Here is a 15,588-nt window from a genome sequence, read left to right as displayed (position 1 = left end):
AAAAGTCCGACCCATTTAAACCGCGACAGTGTGGACGAGAAGACTGCCCAGTGTGTAGCACAGGTGGAAAAGGACCGTGTGATAGAGAAAGTGTGACGTATGAGATTAAGTGTATCCAGTGTAACAGCGTATACGTAGGGGAAACAGCCAGGAGCGCGTATACCAGAGGGAAAGAGCATACGAAATCACTTAACAATAAGGAAGAACGATCTGCATTGTGGAAACACTGTAAAGAGAAACACAATAGAGAGGTAAAGCAGTTCCGAATGGATGTGACGGGGGTTTATCACAATGACGCGATGCTGAGACAAATAACTGAAGGAGTGAGGATAAATAATGTGAACGAAGACTCGCTTATGAACTCCAAGAACGAATGGAACTTTTTTCAAATCCCACGAGCTGTGATTGATACATCATGACCGCTTACATGAAGCCTGGAAGAAGTGTGGACATTTCAGAGTCACTTATATGAACAATTATTTATGAGTATTTTAAACATGGCGGAGTACTACTGATGAGGATCGTAATTGATCGAAATCGATTTGGAATTCCGCTACATTTTTACAAGTGACTTTTATATACCATTTTACACGTTTTTACAATTCTTGTATTCGTTTTATAGTAGTTTTTAGTGCGTCGAACGTGACTACGAGACGTTATGTCTAGCAAACTGACTCAATTATCGAACACGTTCCTGGCCTCGGCCCACAAAATTTCATCACAAACCAATTTACCAAGCCAAGCAAAATGACCTCAACTTCAGCCAGGAACAATATATAGGATGTTGTAATACAACTCTATATTTCATTTACAAATATTTGTTTCATTTACTCTTTAGTTTGTTCAAGCCCCAAATGGCATGATAGCCCATATGTTTGGTCCAATAGAGGGTCGCCGACACGATGCCTTCATGCTTGGGGTGAGTGGCCCGTCAGCTAAACTGCGTCGTATTGTTCAACCCAATGGAGAGCTATACGCTATTTTTGGAGATCCTACCTATGGCATTACTCAGAACATTATTGCTCCATTCCGTCAAGCACACCTTACAGATGATGAGCAGGAATTCAATTCAAGAATGAGCAAAGTTCGGACGTGTGTCGAATGGGGTTTAGGCAGAAGCTGCCAAAATTTTGCTTATTTAGACTTTGAAAAGGACTTAAAGATCCTTTTCCGGCCTGTGGGTAAATATTATTTAGTTGCATGTATTGTTATCAATTGTCACACCTGTTTATATGGGTCACAGACAACCACTTATTTTGATTTAGACCGAGTCACCGGCTACTTAGCCATGTTTGTCAACAAATACTTCAAAAATATAACTCTTAAAATTTTTATAGCCTACCCATTTTTCAATTCAAATAAATCTGATAAAATATAGCGCACACTTGCCTTGAGAGTTTTAGAAGAAAGTATATATCAACACGATTTCTGTACCGCGACGGATCAGAACTGATTCAGAAACGCTTAGCCATCTTCAGCCGTATCCTAATAAAAATTAACCTCGCTCCCAAACTATTATCACGTGGTTGGTTAAACAAAGATGGCGGCCAAGCGCAGCCTCGGACAGAGTGAATGGTTTGCATTCTTTATAAAGAAACCACGAACCGGAACAGGAATTTCGAATAAATTTTGACTTTGCATTCGTTTTCTCATAAACCCATTGTGTCGTTTTTCGCTTAGTTAAGAATATAAATTGCAGAAAACAAAGCGACCCATTGCAATGATTCAGATGAATCTTCGCCATTCAAGCCAACTGAAAGTATATCTGAAGACATAGATCATGCCTCGTCATCTCCGCAATCATCCGAGACTCCTGAGCCAGACAGAGGGTCATTAGCCGAAGAAATGAAATACTTTATTCAGGCATCATTTGGAAATTCAGTCGACAAATCCGTGCACTGTCACAGTTTTTACACATGTCAAGGGAGCAGATGCAGTTCCGTCACTCAAAGTGAAACTGAATGAATCGATTACGAGCAAGAAGCCAAAAAGATCGCTTCCAGCAACAATGCATCCTCGACAAAAAAACTCTCTTTCTACGAAAAGACGGGTTTGAACTGGTTAGTTTATGTAGAAGGTAGGGGAATGTTTTGTCTTTTGTGTAGAAAACACGACGCAACGAATCTTCAAAACAAGAGCAAAAAGTTTAACCCTGAACCTGCTGTCCGCTTTAAACACAAGACCGTTGAAGAACACAACTTCACAACAACATAAAGCTACCGTAAGTGCAGAACTTTTTAAGTCGTGTTTCTGTCTTCCAGAAAGAGTTTGAAGAGAAAAATCAAAGGAAGATGTATATTTCAATGCATTCTTGACTCTTTACTGGATAGCGAAAGAAGAAATCACGAACACAAAGTTTACCAGTCTTTTGGAAGTCATAGAGAGAATGGGATTATCAAATATGAAATTCTTTCAGCATCGCTCAGGAGGATCAGTGAGAGAAATGTTTCTTTTGATGGGAGAGATGGTAAAATCTGAGGTTGTGAAGAAGGCACAGCAAGCCAGCTTCATGGATCTCTTGATTGATGAAGTCATGGATATTGCCTATAGAGAGCAGCTTGTGTCATTCATCAGATATGTTGACCAAGATACCTATGAAGTGAAAACACATTTCCTTGCTGTGAATGAAATTTTAGAGAGCTCAACTTCTGCCAGTGCAGAAACCATCAAGTCAGTCGTTGTGAAACAGCTGTCAGATTGTGACCTAGATATCAATAAACTATCCGGTTTGTCAACTGATGGTGCATCTGTAATGGTGGGAAAGGAAAATGGTGTTGCTGCTAAGCTTAAGAGAGAAACTAAGATGTCGTTGAATGTTCATTGTATCTGCCATAGATTGGCCCTTACATGTGGGGATGCAAATGACCACATTTCATATATCAAGACTGTTGAAAAGGTTTTGATTCGATTATGGTCTTTCTTCATCAACTCGGGAAAGCACACAGCAGCATACGCGAAAGCCGTTATTGCTTCAGCAGAGTTACATATTTCACATTTTGCAAAGAAAAGGGTTGTAAAGCGCGTTGAGAAGGCTACCTGAACAAGATGACTATCTACAGAGAGCACCGTTGATGGTATTTTTCTTCACTTTGTGCCTTTGATCCAAACTTTGCAAATCTACAGCAATGATAGTGATCCTGTTGCAATAAACTTGATCACTGAAATCAAGTCGAAGAAATTCCTTGGAGCAGTGTATTTACTTCACGAAGTCCTGCCAATTCTGAGTCATCTCAGCCGAGCCTTTCAGAAAGGAAACATATCCTTTGCTGTCATATCACCTGCTGTAGAGTTTATTTTAGAGGAACTGAAAAGCGTGGCCGAAAAACAATCACCTCTGGAATGTTTGAGATCTTGCTGAAGACGGCAGACTGCACTACAGTGGAATGACTCCTCTAAAAGCACACCATGAGACGCTTCCCAGGAACCTGACTTCAAAGTATGACCATGCTCTGCGAGACAATATTGCTTACCGTTTCAAGGGTAGCGTTCCCATTCTGAGTGCTTTCAAAATCTTTGATCCAATTGTAGTGCCACCCAAGTCTGATCAGAGCTTTAGTGAGTATGGAGACAAATAGATCAAGATCCTTGCAGAATATCTGTATCAGCTGGAGACTGGAGAATCAAAGGTCCAGAATACAGAGGAATTGATTTGTGAGTGGCGGAAGTTCAAGTACGGCATCTTAAAACTCAAGAGTGAAGTGCCAGCAGATGTTGTTAAGCCACTAAAGAACAAAGAACTGACATCCCAAACACCTACAGATTGGCTTTTAAATCACATGCTTTCCAATCAATCGACTTACAGACATTTTGTGCCGGAGCTTCTTCGTCTTGCCGAAGTATGCATGTCTCTGCCCGTAAGTAACGCCTGGCCGGAGCGAGGGGCATCGGCAGTCAAACGGCTGAAAACAAGGCTGAGAAGCTCTCTGAAAGGTGATATGTTGGAATCATTGATGCACATTACAATCAATGGGCCAGAAGTACAGGAGTGTGAAAGCCTGATCAAGAAAGCAGTGAGAGTGGCACGTGAAAGCTCGTAGAAAAATTGCTAAATCAATCCCTCCAAGTGCCACTTCCAATAACTGCCCAACAGTTTCTAATGCTGCTGTCCAAGTTGATATGCTGCCACCACTAGCACTGGATGAATACAATGGGAAATGTGATTGGAGTTGAAGATTTGGAGAAAGTTGATTCAATAATCAGCGCTCTTAAACTTTCCGATATCTCAGATCATATGGATGACGCTCAATCTATGACTCAGACTTTGAGTCAGATTCAGACTGAACAGTTGCAGGTTTCATTTTATTTTCAAAACGGTCAAAAAAGCTACAATTAGAACTGCCAGAAACAGTACAGAAATCAAAATTCAAAGTATAAATTACTATTGAACTAGTGGCTAGTGTAATCATCAAAATTTTTTTCAGTAGGAAGAAGTTTGTGAAGATTTTGATGAAGAAATTAGCTATACTTTCATTTGAAAGACAGCGTTCTCATAGCTTTACGGCCACACTGCGTTATATCATGATGTTCGTTGTAAATTTAAGGGTAGGGTTGCAGGTTGGGCCTTGGCAAGTCACATGACAAGCACTCCTGCCAAACTCAAGTACCTTACATATTTGCAAAAGCTCTTAAAAAACATACAGAAATCTGCCAATTAAAAGGTTAACCACCTGAAGTCGTATTGAGGTATCATCAGAATATTTGATAACTTTCAAAGCAAAATCATGCCAAGAACGTTGGAAATCGCATTTCCAAGCTTCTAAATTTCAAATATTTCTGGGGGGGCATGCCTCCAGACCCCCTAGAAATGATAGTCACAGCCGCCTACTATTATATGGGCAGACACCTACTTAAAATCTTATTGAAAGCCCTGCCATCCCGGGAAACCTATCTATCTAATCGATGACCATGTTTACTTGGTCTTTCTTCATATAATTATTTTATTTATATGAATAGCAACAGGAGTGAAATAAAACAAGAGGATATGAAATTTTTGTTTCACTTTATTGACACCCTTGACATAACTTGTGTTCATTGGAGGAAAAGAAAATAAAAGTATGAATATGAAGCAAAAGTAAAAGTTTATGTTGTCAATGTTTTAAGAGCAACTGAAGATAAAATGATTTATTTTTTCAGTTGTCCTCGAAGCATGGAGATTAAGAGCTTCCTTTCTTCAGCTTCATCTTCATACTTTTGTTTCTGAAGATCCAGCTCCATCTTTCTCACTTCCACCTCTTTTTCTTTCAGTTTTGCCTTCTCTTTGTACTTTTCAGACAGCATTTCAATTGCTGACTTTCTGCTTGACCTGGCAACTTTCCTTTTGGTTCCTGAAGAAATAATTTTCAAAAGAAATAAAGATAAAGTGTTGTATTTATTTTTTTAAAAGATCAACCAAAGCCTCCAGCCTCCCTCTCCCCCCAGGGCTGGGGAAGGAGATGGAAATATTTAATCATAATGTGGCAGAAAACTGAGCAACCACGTTAAAATTATGGATCTACTGAGCCCCCTAGATGAGCAGTCAAGCTCTTCAGGCAAACTCTCAATCAAATAGGGTTATACGTATATGTATGTCTGTGTATATATGTATATGTATGTATGTGTATATATACATGTACATATACATTTATTCTATTTATATATATATATATATGCGCATGCTCGCTGGTTTACTCTAGTTTGAGCACTCTGGCATGGCTTAGACGATACCACAAAGGTTGGGTCGTTTGGGGTGACCGTCTCGGTTCTCCCCCATCCTAGGATTAGCACTGCACTGATGAGGCCCAGAAGGCCGAAACAGTTATAAGCTTCTCGGCCTCTTGAGTAAGGTTAAAAGGCTTATGAAAAGTTTATTTTTCTTGCTTTTGCAGCAATTGGTCAACATGGACAGCCAGGAAAGTGAAAATATCAGCCAGTTTACTACCGATAACTCGACAGCGAATCCAGGAGACGTCGTAGACGCAAGCGTGGTAGAAGGTTCACAGTCCTGGGACGCAGACGTGGAAATCGAAATCCCTGAGGTACTGAAAAATCTGGAAAATAAGGGTGTGAAATTTAAGGCCGTGCCTTTTTTGAATGCTCCTAGTCAAAGTAAAATCACGAAGGATCGCTCTATTTATTTTAGCGTTGATACAATCGTCACATCGCAAATAATTCTCGAAGCTTTTGACGCGGCAGAAATCGATATTGACGCTATCACCGGAATCCAGAGAAAGGCGTCCAATAGATCTTGGATCGTGACTTTTAAGAGCCGTGCAGCTAAAGAAGCCGCTCTTGAAACACCTTTTGTCGTGATTGCCGGTCTCAAAGTGTTCTTGGGCGACTGCGAAAATCGTTTGGTCCTCGTCAAGATCCATGAAGCCCCCGCTGAACTACCCGACACTGCCGTGATTGGCCGACTCAGCCACTACGGTCGTGTCCTTTCATTTCGGCGCGACAAAATTGCACAACATATCGAGAATGGAGTAAGAACGGCTCGAATGGCGCTACATCGAACTATCCCTGCCAACATCAACATAGCTGGTGAACCTATTAAAATATGGTACCCAAATCAGCCAAAAGCTTGCCGGAATTGTGGAGCTACTGACCACATGGCCAAAGACTGCTCTGCAGTCCGTTGTTTTAATTGTGAATGCCCTGGGCATCGAGCTCAAGAATGTAAAGACTCGCCAAGATGTTCCGTTTGTTTAGCGGACAACCATTCCATGCCTCAATGCCCCTTCCTGCTCTTCAGCGCGAACGTCGATAGTGAGCCAACGCCACCTAAAACTGAAGAGGAAAAGAAACAAGAGCGAGCCCAGCGCGCCAAGGAAAGAGAAGAAGGGCAGAAAAAACTACAACAACAGAGAGAACAACAGCGACAACAAGAAGAACAACAGAAATTACTAGAAAAGCAGAAACAGCAAGAACAACAGAAACAACAAGATCAAGAGAAACAACGAGAACAACAACGCGACGAAGGTAGAAGAGAACGACCAAGAGAACGAAGAGACGAGCGAGGAGGGACGATCGAGAAGAACGAAGAGATGACCGGAGAGACGACAGAAGAGAGAGAGATAGAAACGATCGAGATTATTATCGCGGCCGCGATGACCGCGATAGATCTTCCCGCCGTGACTACTCTGGCTCCGAAACTGATGATGATGGATGGGAGAGAGCTAAACCCAGGAGAAGGCGGTACAGATATTAATTTTTTATTTATATTCAATGAGTAAGCTTAAAATAATTTCTCTAAATGTGCGAGGACTCGGGTCCTCCAGTAAAAGTCGAAAAATTATTCAAGAATTAAATTATTCAAACTGTGACATAATCCTTTTACAAGAAACACATGTCTCATGCAAAAAACAAGCGGAGGAATTCGAAATACTCTGGCGCGGCAAATGTCTGTGGTCCTTCGGGACTGGCAGGTCTGCCGGTGTTGCCATCCTCTTTTCTCTAAACTTCCCAGGCAAAATTATCCGTTTTTTGACCGATTCCGAAGGAAGAATATTGAGCTTACTCATTGAGTACTATAATTCTAAACTAAATTTAGTAAACATTTACTCTCCCAATACTATTTCGGATCGTAAAAGTTTTTTCTCTTGTCTGCACAATTACTTTCTCCCCCAAGGGGATCTAGTGATCGGGGGAGACTTTAATTGTGTAGACAATGTCCTAGATAAATTAAATTGTTCCGCCATCCTATTGTCTGATCAAAAACTTCTCCGATCCCTTTGTGCTGACTTCTCACTTACAGACATTTGGCGCAAAAACAACCCGCGCAAAGTAACTTTCACCTGGTCTAACAAAGACCATACCCAGGCATCTAGAATTGACCGCTTTCTCGTCGCTAAAGGCTTAACCCTAGTAACGAAATGTAATATTCTTCCATGCGTATACGACCTATCCGATCATGACTTTGTAAAAATTGAACTAACGACTAACCCTTCTAATCACGGTCCTAGAATTTGGAAGTTCAACAGCTCTTTACTCTCAGATGTAGAATTTAAAAACATTATGTCAAAATCGATTAACAACTTTAAGCTTAAAATCCCCGAATTCGCCTCCCTTCGCGAATGGTGGGATGCTCTAAAAATTGAAATCCGCAAAACAAGTATTTCATACTGTATCCGTAAACAGAGAACAGCAAATGCCAAAAGAATCCTAATTACTAAGCAATTAACCCATGCTAAAAACGCTTTACATTCTAATCGCTTAAATAACCCAGGTGTAATTAGCGATTTGGAAAGCCAATTGTCCTCTCTAATCTCGAAAGAAGCCGAAGGAGCTAAAGTCCGCTCCCGAGCACAATGGTTCGAAGAAGGCGAGAAACCAACACGCTATTTCTTCCGTCTGGAGAAAAAACGAGCTGACATGAATAGTTTTGAATCTTTTTTTGACGAGAACGGTGTTCTCAGAAATTCTCAAAATGATCTTGAAAGAATTTTAACCAATTTCTACAAGAATTTATTCACCAAAGATCCTCTTGATATGCGAATTCAAACTGAAATAATTGACGACCTCGAATTTTCACTGACTGATTATGAGCGCAATCTATGTGAAGGCCCTTTTTCTAATAAAGAATTACTTACTGCATTGGAAGGCCTTCAGACCGGCAAGTCACCCGGTTCTGATGGTCTCCCAACAGAATTTTACTCGTGTTTTTGGAACGATTTGAGCGAATCTCTCCTTTCTGTTTTGAACGAGGCCTTTCTTGCTGGCTCCCTCGCGGATAGCCAGTACGAGGGCCTCCTACGACTCATCCACAAAAAAGATGATCGACGCCTCGCAAAAAATTGGCGCCCAATTTCCTTGTTAAACACTGACTACAAGTTAGCATCTAAAATCATCACTGAACGATTGAAAAAAGTCATGAACTCCATCGTGCATTCAGACCAAACGTGCGGCGTGGTCGGCCGCACTATCTTCTCAAATTTGGCCTTACTTCGTGATGCCCTTGACATGATTGACAAAACTAATGAACCAGGTATTCTCATTTCCTTAGATAAAGAAAAAGCTTTTGACCGAGTTGACCACGAATTCATGATGAGAGTATTGCGTAAATTTGGTTTCGGCCCCTCCTTTTGTGGGTGGGTCGAACTATTTTATTCTAAAGCCTTCTCTAGAATCATTGTTAATGGCTCCCTGTCCCCCCCTGTCCACTTAAGAAGAGGGGTGAGACAAGGATGCCCATTATCTCCTCTCCTTTATGTGCTAGTTTCAGAAGTATTATCAACGCAAATCCGTAATTGTAAAGATATTGAAGGTTTCCTGCTCCCCGGAGCAGGGGGCCTTCAATATAAAATATCCCAGTACGCTGACGATGCTACTTGCATCTTAAAATCCGAAAGATCTCTTTCTTCACTTCTCCGAGTCGTATCAAAATTTGAACAAGGATCTGGCGCTAAACTGAACACGTCCAAATCTGAAGCAATGTGGTTAGGAAAATGGCGAACTAGAATTGAATCTCCCTATGGCCTCAAATGGGTCACTAAAATGAGAGTGCTTGGTGTTTACTTCTCAAACGGCCTCGTCAATGTCGACGACGACAATTGGCGGGCCAAATTAGACAAACTAAGTTCGGTTCTAACTCTTTGGAAACAAAGAGACCTGTCTTTTATCGGTAGAACCTTAATTGTAAACACTTTAGGCGCAAGCCGTTTATGGCACGTTGCTAAAGTCATCCCCCCACCCCGTTGGGTGCACGATAGCTTTAAGTCGATCATTTGGCCTTTTATCTGGAAAGGAAAAATGGAAAATGTAAGTCGCGATCGCTGTTGTGCGCCCCCATCCTCTGGGGGCCTCAACGTCGTTAATTTTAAAGCTAAGTGCGCTAGCCTGCGCCTTTCTGTTTTTTCCAGTTTAAGAGATGACTTTGGCACATCCAAATGGCATTACCTAGCTCGATATTTTTTAGGACATAAGCTAACTATTCTAGATCCCCGTTTTTCTTTTCCCACAAATTCTGGCCCCTCTTCCTTCCTTCCTTCCAATTACTACCGGCTTTGTTTAGATAATTTCCGTACCTTGCATCAGAAAACTGGTGCCTTACCTGATTTACTCACCAGTAAGAATTTATATCTTTTGTTGCTTGACCCCGTCTGCGTTGCACCCCGGTGCTCCGGTTTTTGGGCGTCTGCTATGGACCGCCCCATCAATCGTTGGGCCTGGGTGTGGCGCAAGTCTCGCCTAAAGCTAATTGAGAACAAGAAGAACGATCTAATTTGGCTATTGATCCATAGAATGATCCGCGTAAGATATCTCATAAAGTCTTGGGGATACATCAATAATGACAAATGCGCGATCTGCGGTAAACCAGAAACTATTGAACACTGTTTCTTGGGATGTCCCAGAGTTGTGAAAGTCTGGGACTATTTCTCTCCCCTTTTTCGTGTTCTACTCGACTCCCCCTTCTCTATCTCCCCTACCTCTATCTATTACCCCTTTTCCCTAGACCAATCTACCACCAGTATATCCTTATCTAACGGTGTGATTTCTGTGTCTTGATTTCTTGTTTTGAACCGACTTCAAAACAAGACACAGAAATCACACCGCATCATTCCGCCACACCAAGCACAAAAACTCTACCGAACTTAGCAAACACATCTGGACACTCAAGAACGACAACATTGACTATTCTATCTCATGGCGCATCTTATCATCTAACTCTCCCTACAACAGCTCCAATAAAAGATGCAACCTCTGCCTAAAAGAAAAATTCCTGATAATTTACCGACCCGACCTCTCATCACTAAATAAGCGTAACGAACTCGTATCTTCATGCCGACACAGAAACAAAGCGTTGCTACGCAACAACTGAACTTTAAAGTTTTTAATTTTACCGCGCATTATGCAAATCTGCCTAGTATATAAACGATAGTCACATGAATATTCTTTCATTAAACCCCTGAAGAGTGAAGCGATTCACGAAACAGGCTTGTCGGGAAATGTAGTTACGTCCTTTTTTCCTCTCATAATATTTATATATATATATATATATATATATATATATATATATATATATATATATAAATAGAATAAATGTTTGAAAAGAAAATTTGCCCTGAGCGGCCAATTTTCTTTTCAAACATTTATTCTATTTAAGTATGATTATTTGGGGTGTACAGGGTTAGGGTTTCCCTCGTATACAGTATATGTATATATAATATGGATTTCATCAAACATTTTGTCCATTACGAAAAACATCACTTTCCTTTTCGTGGTCCCAGTTGAAGAGAAAATCAACTTCATACATTTATGGTAACCAATTGGTCAGAGAAGTTGGAATAGTAGTTTGTTAGATTTCGCAAATGTTACCTTTTGTAGGAGATTCTTCATGTGACCCGCTACTAGACACATCGCGCGTGGCACCACCTCATGTGCCAGCATCACTACGGCACTCTAAAATGAAAGCAATGGGTTCTATTTAAACTGGTTCACACTACAAACTGTCAAGTAAAAAATTAGACACTTAAATTATATGGTGCTCAATCACAACACATCATGAGCCACCAAGTAAAACATGCGCTTTCAGAAAATTGGGTAAAAACTGTATAAAACAGCAAAAGAAAAATAACACAAAGTGAGTTGTGGTCCTGATGGATCTCACCACCATAAACCCATGCTTGTTTGGAAAAAATAAAATTGAATTTGAAATTAACTTGCTAGTCTTTCCACACCTGTCTGTCGCATCTCCTCCCCTTTCCTTTTATCTTCCTGCTCCCTTTTCTTTCTTGATTCCTTTTCTATCTTTTGCATCTCTACAATATCCCTTCTATATACTAAGATATCCTCACATAACTGCTGTATCTCAGTGAATTCTTCCTCTGTGCCCGATCTTCAAAAACACAACTAACAATAATAATCATCATAACATAGTCACATTGTAGCATGTTTGATCAGTATGGTCAGAGTGCTTTGACGTGGATGGCTGTCCCCAAAAAGTAGCTGTCTGCGAAGTCTGACAAAGTTCTGTTGATAAGTATTTCTGTATTGTCATCTAATAGAATTAAGTAGTCGGTGGAAGGACCTTAACTGCTTGTATCCAAGACCTCCCTAAACCCATTACAAACCAGGTATCCCAAATCCAAAATAAAAGACATTTAAACATCTTGACATAAATGCAAAACCAGTGCTGTTTAAAACCGAAATGAGGAGGGAGGAGCTAATGAGGAAAACTGTAAAAGTTGTAAATTGTAAAATTATAATAAAGGATTGGATTTGCCTTAAATTAAGTTAAATGAACAAATGAAAGCCAGAGTCAAAATCTCAATTTGGTTTTATACTCCATGGCACTATCAAATTGTAAGCTTAAACCTGAAGGCTATCATAATAATAATAATAATCAACTTTATTTAAAGAGGGTAAAACACATAACAGTATAAAACTGACAAACCAGTGGCCCTCTTAAAATATATTACAAATAATTATTGAAAAAGATTAAAAACTAATCAATTATGGAAAAAGATCAAGAGCTAAAAATCTAAAATTACAAAGTTTATAAAAACTATAAGATAAAATGTTCTAATCGTTTATAACTATTCTTAAAAAAATCTAACATGGCCTTCTTAAAACATTTGATAGTAGGTTTCATTCTTATGTCCAGTGGTAAGGTATTCCAGAGGCGTGAGGTCGATACTGTGAAAGACCTACCTCCCTCTGACTCCCGTTTGAATCGGGGACAGACGAGGTTTAGTTGTCCATGTCTGCTTGATCTTTCATTTATGTCTGCATTTCTTACGAGCATTTGGGACATATAAGGTGGACAGTCCCCAGACAATCGTTTGTACACCATTAGTGACCTATTTACTTTTGCCTCATGAAAGAATGGAACACAATCCAATTTCCTAAACAGTTGTACGCTATTCGCTTTAGTGTCAGCTCCGAGAATTACACGTGCCGCGCGTTTCTGAAGTTTAAAGACTTTCTGCAAATTCTCAGCAGAACAAGATGTCCATACGGTTGATGCATAAAGTATTGTCTGCTTGATCATAGCATTATAATAAAGTTTCCTTTGATCAATGGGCAAAAAGCGTCTTATTTTTCGCAGCACGGCAATTCTCTGCGATAACTTCGTGCATAGATTTTCGAAATGTTGGTCGAAAGTAAGCTGGCTGTCAATCGTGACACCTAATAGTTTATGCGAGTTCACTCGTTCAAGTTCAGTAGAATTAACGTTTAACTGCAGGGTGGACTGTTCCATTTTCTTTGCTAACCGTTTACCAGTGACAAGCATAGATTTGGTTTTGGTTTCATTAAGGATCATTCTGTTGTCAGCTGACCAATTTAAGATTTCATCAATATCCGTCTGAAGGCCGACCGGGATATCATTAGGAGCCGTCGTATAATGGGTGGAGTAGCTAATAGTTGTGTCGTCAGCATAAATATCAATCGTGTTTTACATGAAAATTTATTTTCGTGATAGATTGTACATTTTGCCATTTAAGCATCAAAAGAGCAAGCACTGATTATTAAAAAGAGAGGCAATACAAGAAAAAACATATGGACTTGTCGTACATTTTGTTATTAGAGACTTTAAGATCCACTACGGCGAGGCTCTGGTACGGCAAAAGTGTGAAAGATTACTTCCGGTGACGTCACTACTTACAGTTCGAGCAAGGTTTCCCGCCGTAGCACGGCTGTCTGATGCGGGAAACATGGCGAGTTGACGGAGTGTTCACTACGTGAGTAAACTATTGTATTTTTATCGGATCTTTTATCGTTAGAATGGAAAGGGGGCATAAAAACGTTAATTTGTACTATATTTTAAAATAATATGGGTTTTATGACGTTCTTTTAGCAAAAAAAACTTGCTGGAAGTGTTCCGAAAGATGGACAAGTCAGACAAGCACACATCGCAAGCATTATAAGTTAGAAGTTGTTTTTACTTTTGCTCACTTCTAGTCTTTAAAACACTGACGTTTAGCGAAGTTCCATGCAACTTAGTGTAGAATGGGTGACTGCTGGAATATAGGATGACTTGGTTTGAAAGAGAAAACTGTTTTCCTTTCCATTTTGTTCATTTTCTGTCGATTTAAGCTTAAGCTTACAGCTGAGTGAAATCACTTGACTTGGTTGTTGAGTTTGCCCCTCTTTCAGAGCTTTATGATGATAGGCAGTATCTCTCTCTTGAAATTTGCTCCTGAATAATGACAAAAACTTTGTTAGAACACATTAGCATTCATAGAACATTTTTTATTTTAAGGGATTAAGATAAGGTAAACCAATTTTTCACCTTCTAGTGGGATGCTTTGAAATTACAGATGCACTCTTTCGCAAATCTAGGCGCCAGTATATATAAGCTAATGGAAACTCTAGGATATTTTGAAGTCGTGAGAGAAGTTTTTCTCCTGATCTGAAAAAAAAAAGTCGTATAGCTAAAACAAATGTACGCATAATTGTTGACAATGTATCAGACTCAATGTCAAACCCAGCATTTCCACTTGTAACTTAAAAGAGACATTCTACTTTTGCATCTAAGCAGAGGAAAACTTTATGCTTATTGCAGTTTTACCCAATAGCTTTGGTTAAAAATTAAATCCTCATTTTGAAAAGAAGTCGTGCTGGTTAATGCCCAGACAGATGATGACATTCTTTATTTTTCCAGAAATTCCAGTGTCACAGGTTACTGTTCTTTTTTCCTACTCACAAGAGCACTTGATTTCTATTCTATTATTTTTATTAGGAAGTCAATGCAATGGACAAGAGAGCATGATATCCTTCTTTGCCGAGAAGTCCTTGCCCTAGAAGTTTATAAACACAAAAAGGGAACCAAAGAAGCAGGGCGACTGTGGGATGAAATTGCCAAGAATCTTGGAGGGTGCCAAACTGTCAGATTTAAATCTAATTTATCTCAGCGGGCCGTCAGGGAGAGATTTAACCTTATTCAAGGCAGATTCAAAGAAAATGAAAAGACAGAATTGGCTGCATCTGGAATCTCTGTACCAGAACAAGATGAGCTTGATTTACTTCTTGAGGATATAACAGAGAGAGAAAGAGATGGTATTGCAAAAGCTAATGAAAAGAAAGGTCAAGAGAAGGCCACAGCAGAGGATATTAGAAACCAAGCTTTGGAACGGATGGGGCAAACAAAGAAACGAAAATCTGAAGTTGGCCAAGAGTCAAAGGAAAGAAAATCCAGGAGAAGCAGTAATGAGGCTTTCCAGTTTATGCAGGAGAAGGCCAAATCAGACATGGCTTTAAGAGAGGAAGAGCTTAAGACAAGGAAAAAAGAAGAAGAGACAAAAGCTGCTCAGTTCACAACAATGTTCACTCAGCAGCAATCCGTCTTGCAGGCAATGGCCCAACAGCAAGCTCAACAGCAAGCTCAACAGCAACAACATAATCAACACATGCAGATGTTAATGGCACAGCAAAGTCAGGCATTGATCTCTGTCTCAGAAAAACTCTTGCAAAAAGAGTGACTCAAAAGAGTCTGGGATTTTTTTAAGAACAGTTCACTTTCATTGCATTGGAGTTTTATAGCAAGAGGTGTTAGATTAAAAGGGATGTGAAATCACGTACTCCATGTATGATTGTTATTAGCAAAGTTGTGTTTTGGAGGCAGGTACAGGACTGTATTTGAAAGGTGGTTCAGTTTGGATGTGCATGGAAGGT

General features: G+C 39.9%; 2 protein-coding genes and 1 pseudogene across 4 annotated transcripts; 2 read left to right on the top strand and 1 right to left on the bottom strand.

Moving 5' to 3' along the window:
• Nucleotides 1-1,502: 1,502 nt before the first annotated feature.
• LOC111345095 (zinc finger protein 862-like) lies at nucleotides 1,503-4,135 on the top strand (annotated as a pseudogene).
• An 847-nt stretch (nucleotides 4,136-4,982) lies between these two features.
• On the bottom strand, nucleotides 4,983-12,779 carry LOC148728669 (uncharacterized). Of its 2 annotated transcripts, XM_088724496.1 has the most exons (4): nucleotides 11,652-12,779; nucleotides 11,290-11,373; nucleotides 10,025-10,167; nucleotides 4,983-5,324 (listed from the first exon to the last, which is right to left on the bottom strand). In XM_088724496.1, the coding sequence occupies exons 3-4, from the start codon at nucleotides 10,125-10,127 to the stop codon at nucleotides 5,122-5,124; spliced, it is 306 nt and encodes a 101-aa protein (XP_088580622.1). In that variant the 5' UTR covers nucleotides 10,128-10,167; nucleotides 11,290-11,373; nucleotides 11,652-12,779; the 3' UTR covers nucleotides 4,983-5,121. The 2 variants fall into 2 exon arrangements, 1 of the variants encoding a protein (XP_088580622.1); XR_015988484.1 differs by lacking the exons at nucleotides 4,983-5,324; nucleotides 11,290-11,373; nucleotides 11,652-12,779 and adding an exon at nucleotides 5,889-6,026 and having other exon boundaries at nucleotides 10,025-10,230.
• Nucleotides 12,780-13,364: 585 nt separating this feature from the next.
• Nucleotides 13,365-15,580, top strand: LOC148728668 (uncharacterized). 2 transcript variants are annotated; one of them, XR_015988483.1, is made up of 2 exons: nucleotides 13,365-13,655; nucleotides 13,772-14,068. XR_015988483.1 is itself a non-coding variant. In XM_088724494.1 (2 exons), the coding sequence occupies exons 1-2, from the start codon at nucleotides 13,618-13,620 to the stop codon at nucleotides 15,393-15,395; spliced, it is 777 nt and encodes a 258-aa protein (XP_088580620.1). In that variant the 5' UTR covers nucleotides 13,532-13,617; the 3' UTR covers nucleotides 15,396-15,580. The 2 variants fall into 2 exon arrangements, 1 of the variants encoding a protein (XP_088580620.1); XM_088724494.1 differs by lacking the exon at nucleotides 13,772-14,068 and adding an exon at nucleotides 14,657-15,580 and having other exon boundaries at nucleotides 13,532-13,655.
• The last annotated feature ends 8 nt before the right edge of the window (nucleotides 15,581-15,588 follow it).

This window comes from Stylophora pistillata, chromosome 6 (assembly GCF_964205215.1).
Source record: "Stylophora pistillata chromosome 6, jaStyPist1.2, whole genome shotgun sequence".
Taxonomy (NCBI): Eukaryota; Metazoa; Cnidaria; class Anthozoa; order Scleractinia; family Pocilloporidae; genus Stylophora; species Stylophora pistillata.
Note: the sequence above shows the minus strand (reverse complement) of the source record. Positions and strands in the feature narration are given on the sequence as shown.

Excerpts from the sequence above, each read along its gene's own strand:
- LOC148728669 (XM_088724496.1), bottom strand. The coding sequence starts at position 10,127 with ATGGGGCGGTCCATAGCAGACGCCCAAAAACCGGAGCACCGGGGTGCA. Across the intron at positions 5,325-10,024 it reads CTTACTGGTGAGTAAATCAG|GAACCAAAAGGAAAGTTGCC; the intron begins GTAAGGCACCAG and ends TTATTTCTTCAG.
- LOC148728668 (XM_088724494.1), top strand. The coding sequence starts at position 13,618 with ATGCGGGAAACATGGCGAGTTGACGGAGTGTTCACTAC. Across the intron at positions 13,656-14,656 it reads GTTGACGGAGTGTTCACTAC|GAAGTCAATGCAATGGACAA; the intron begins GTGAGTAAACTA and ends TATTTTTATTAG.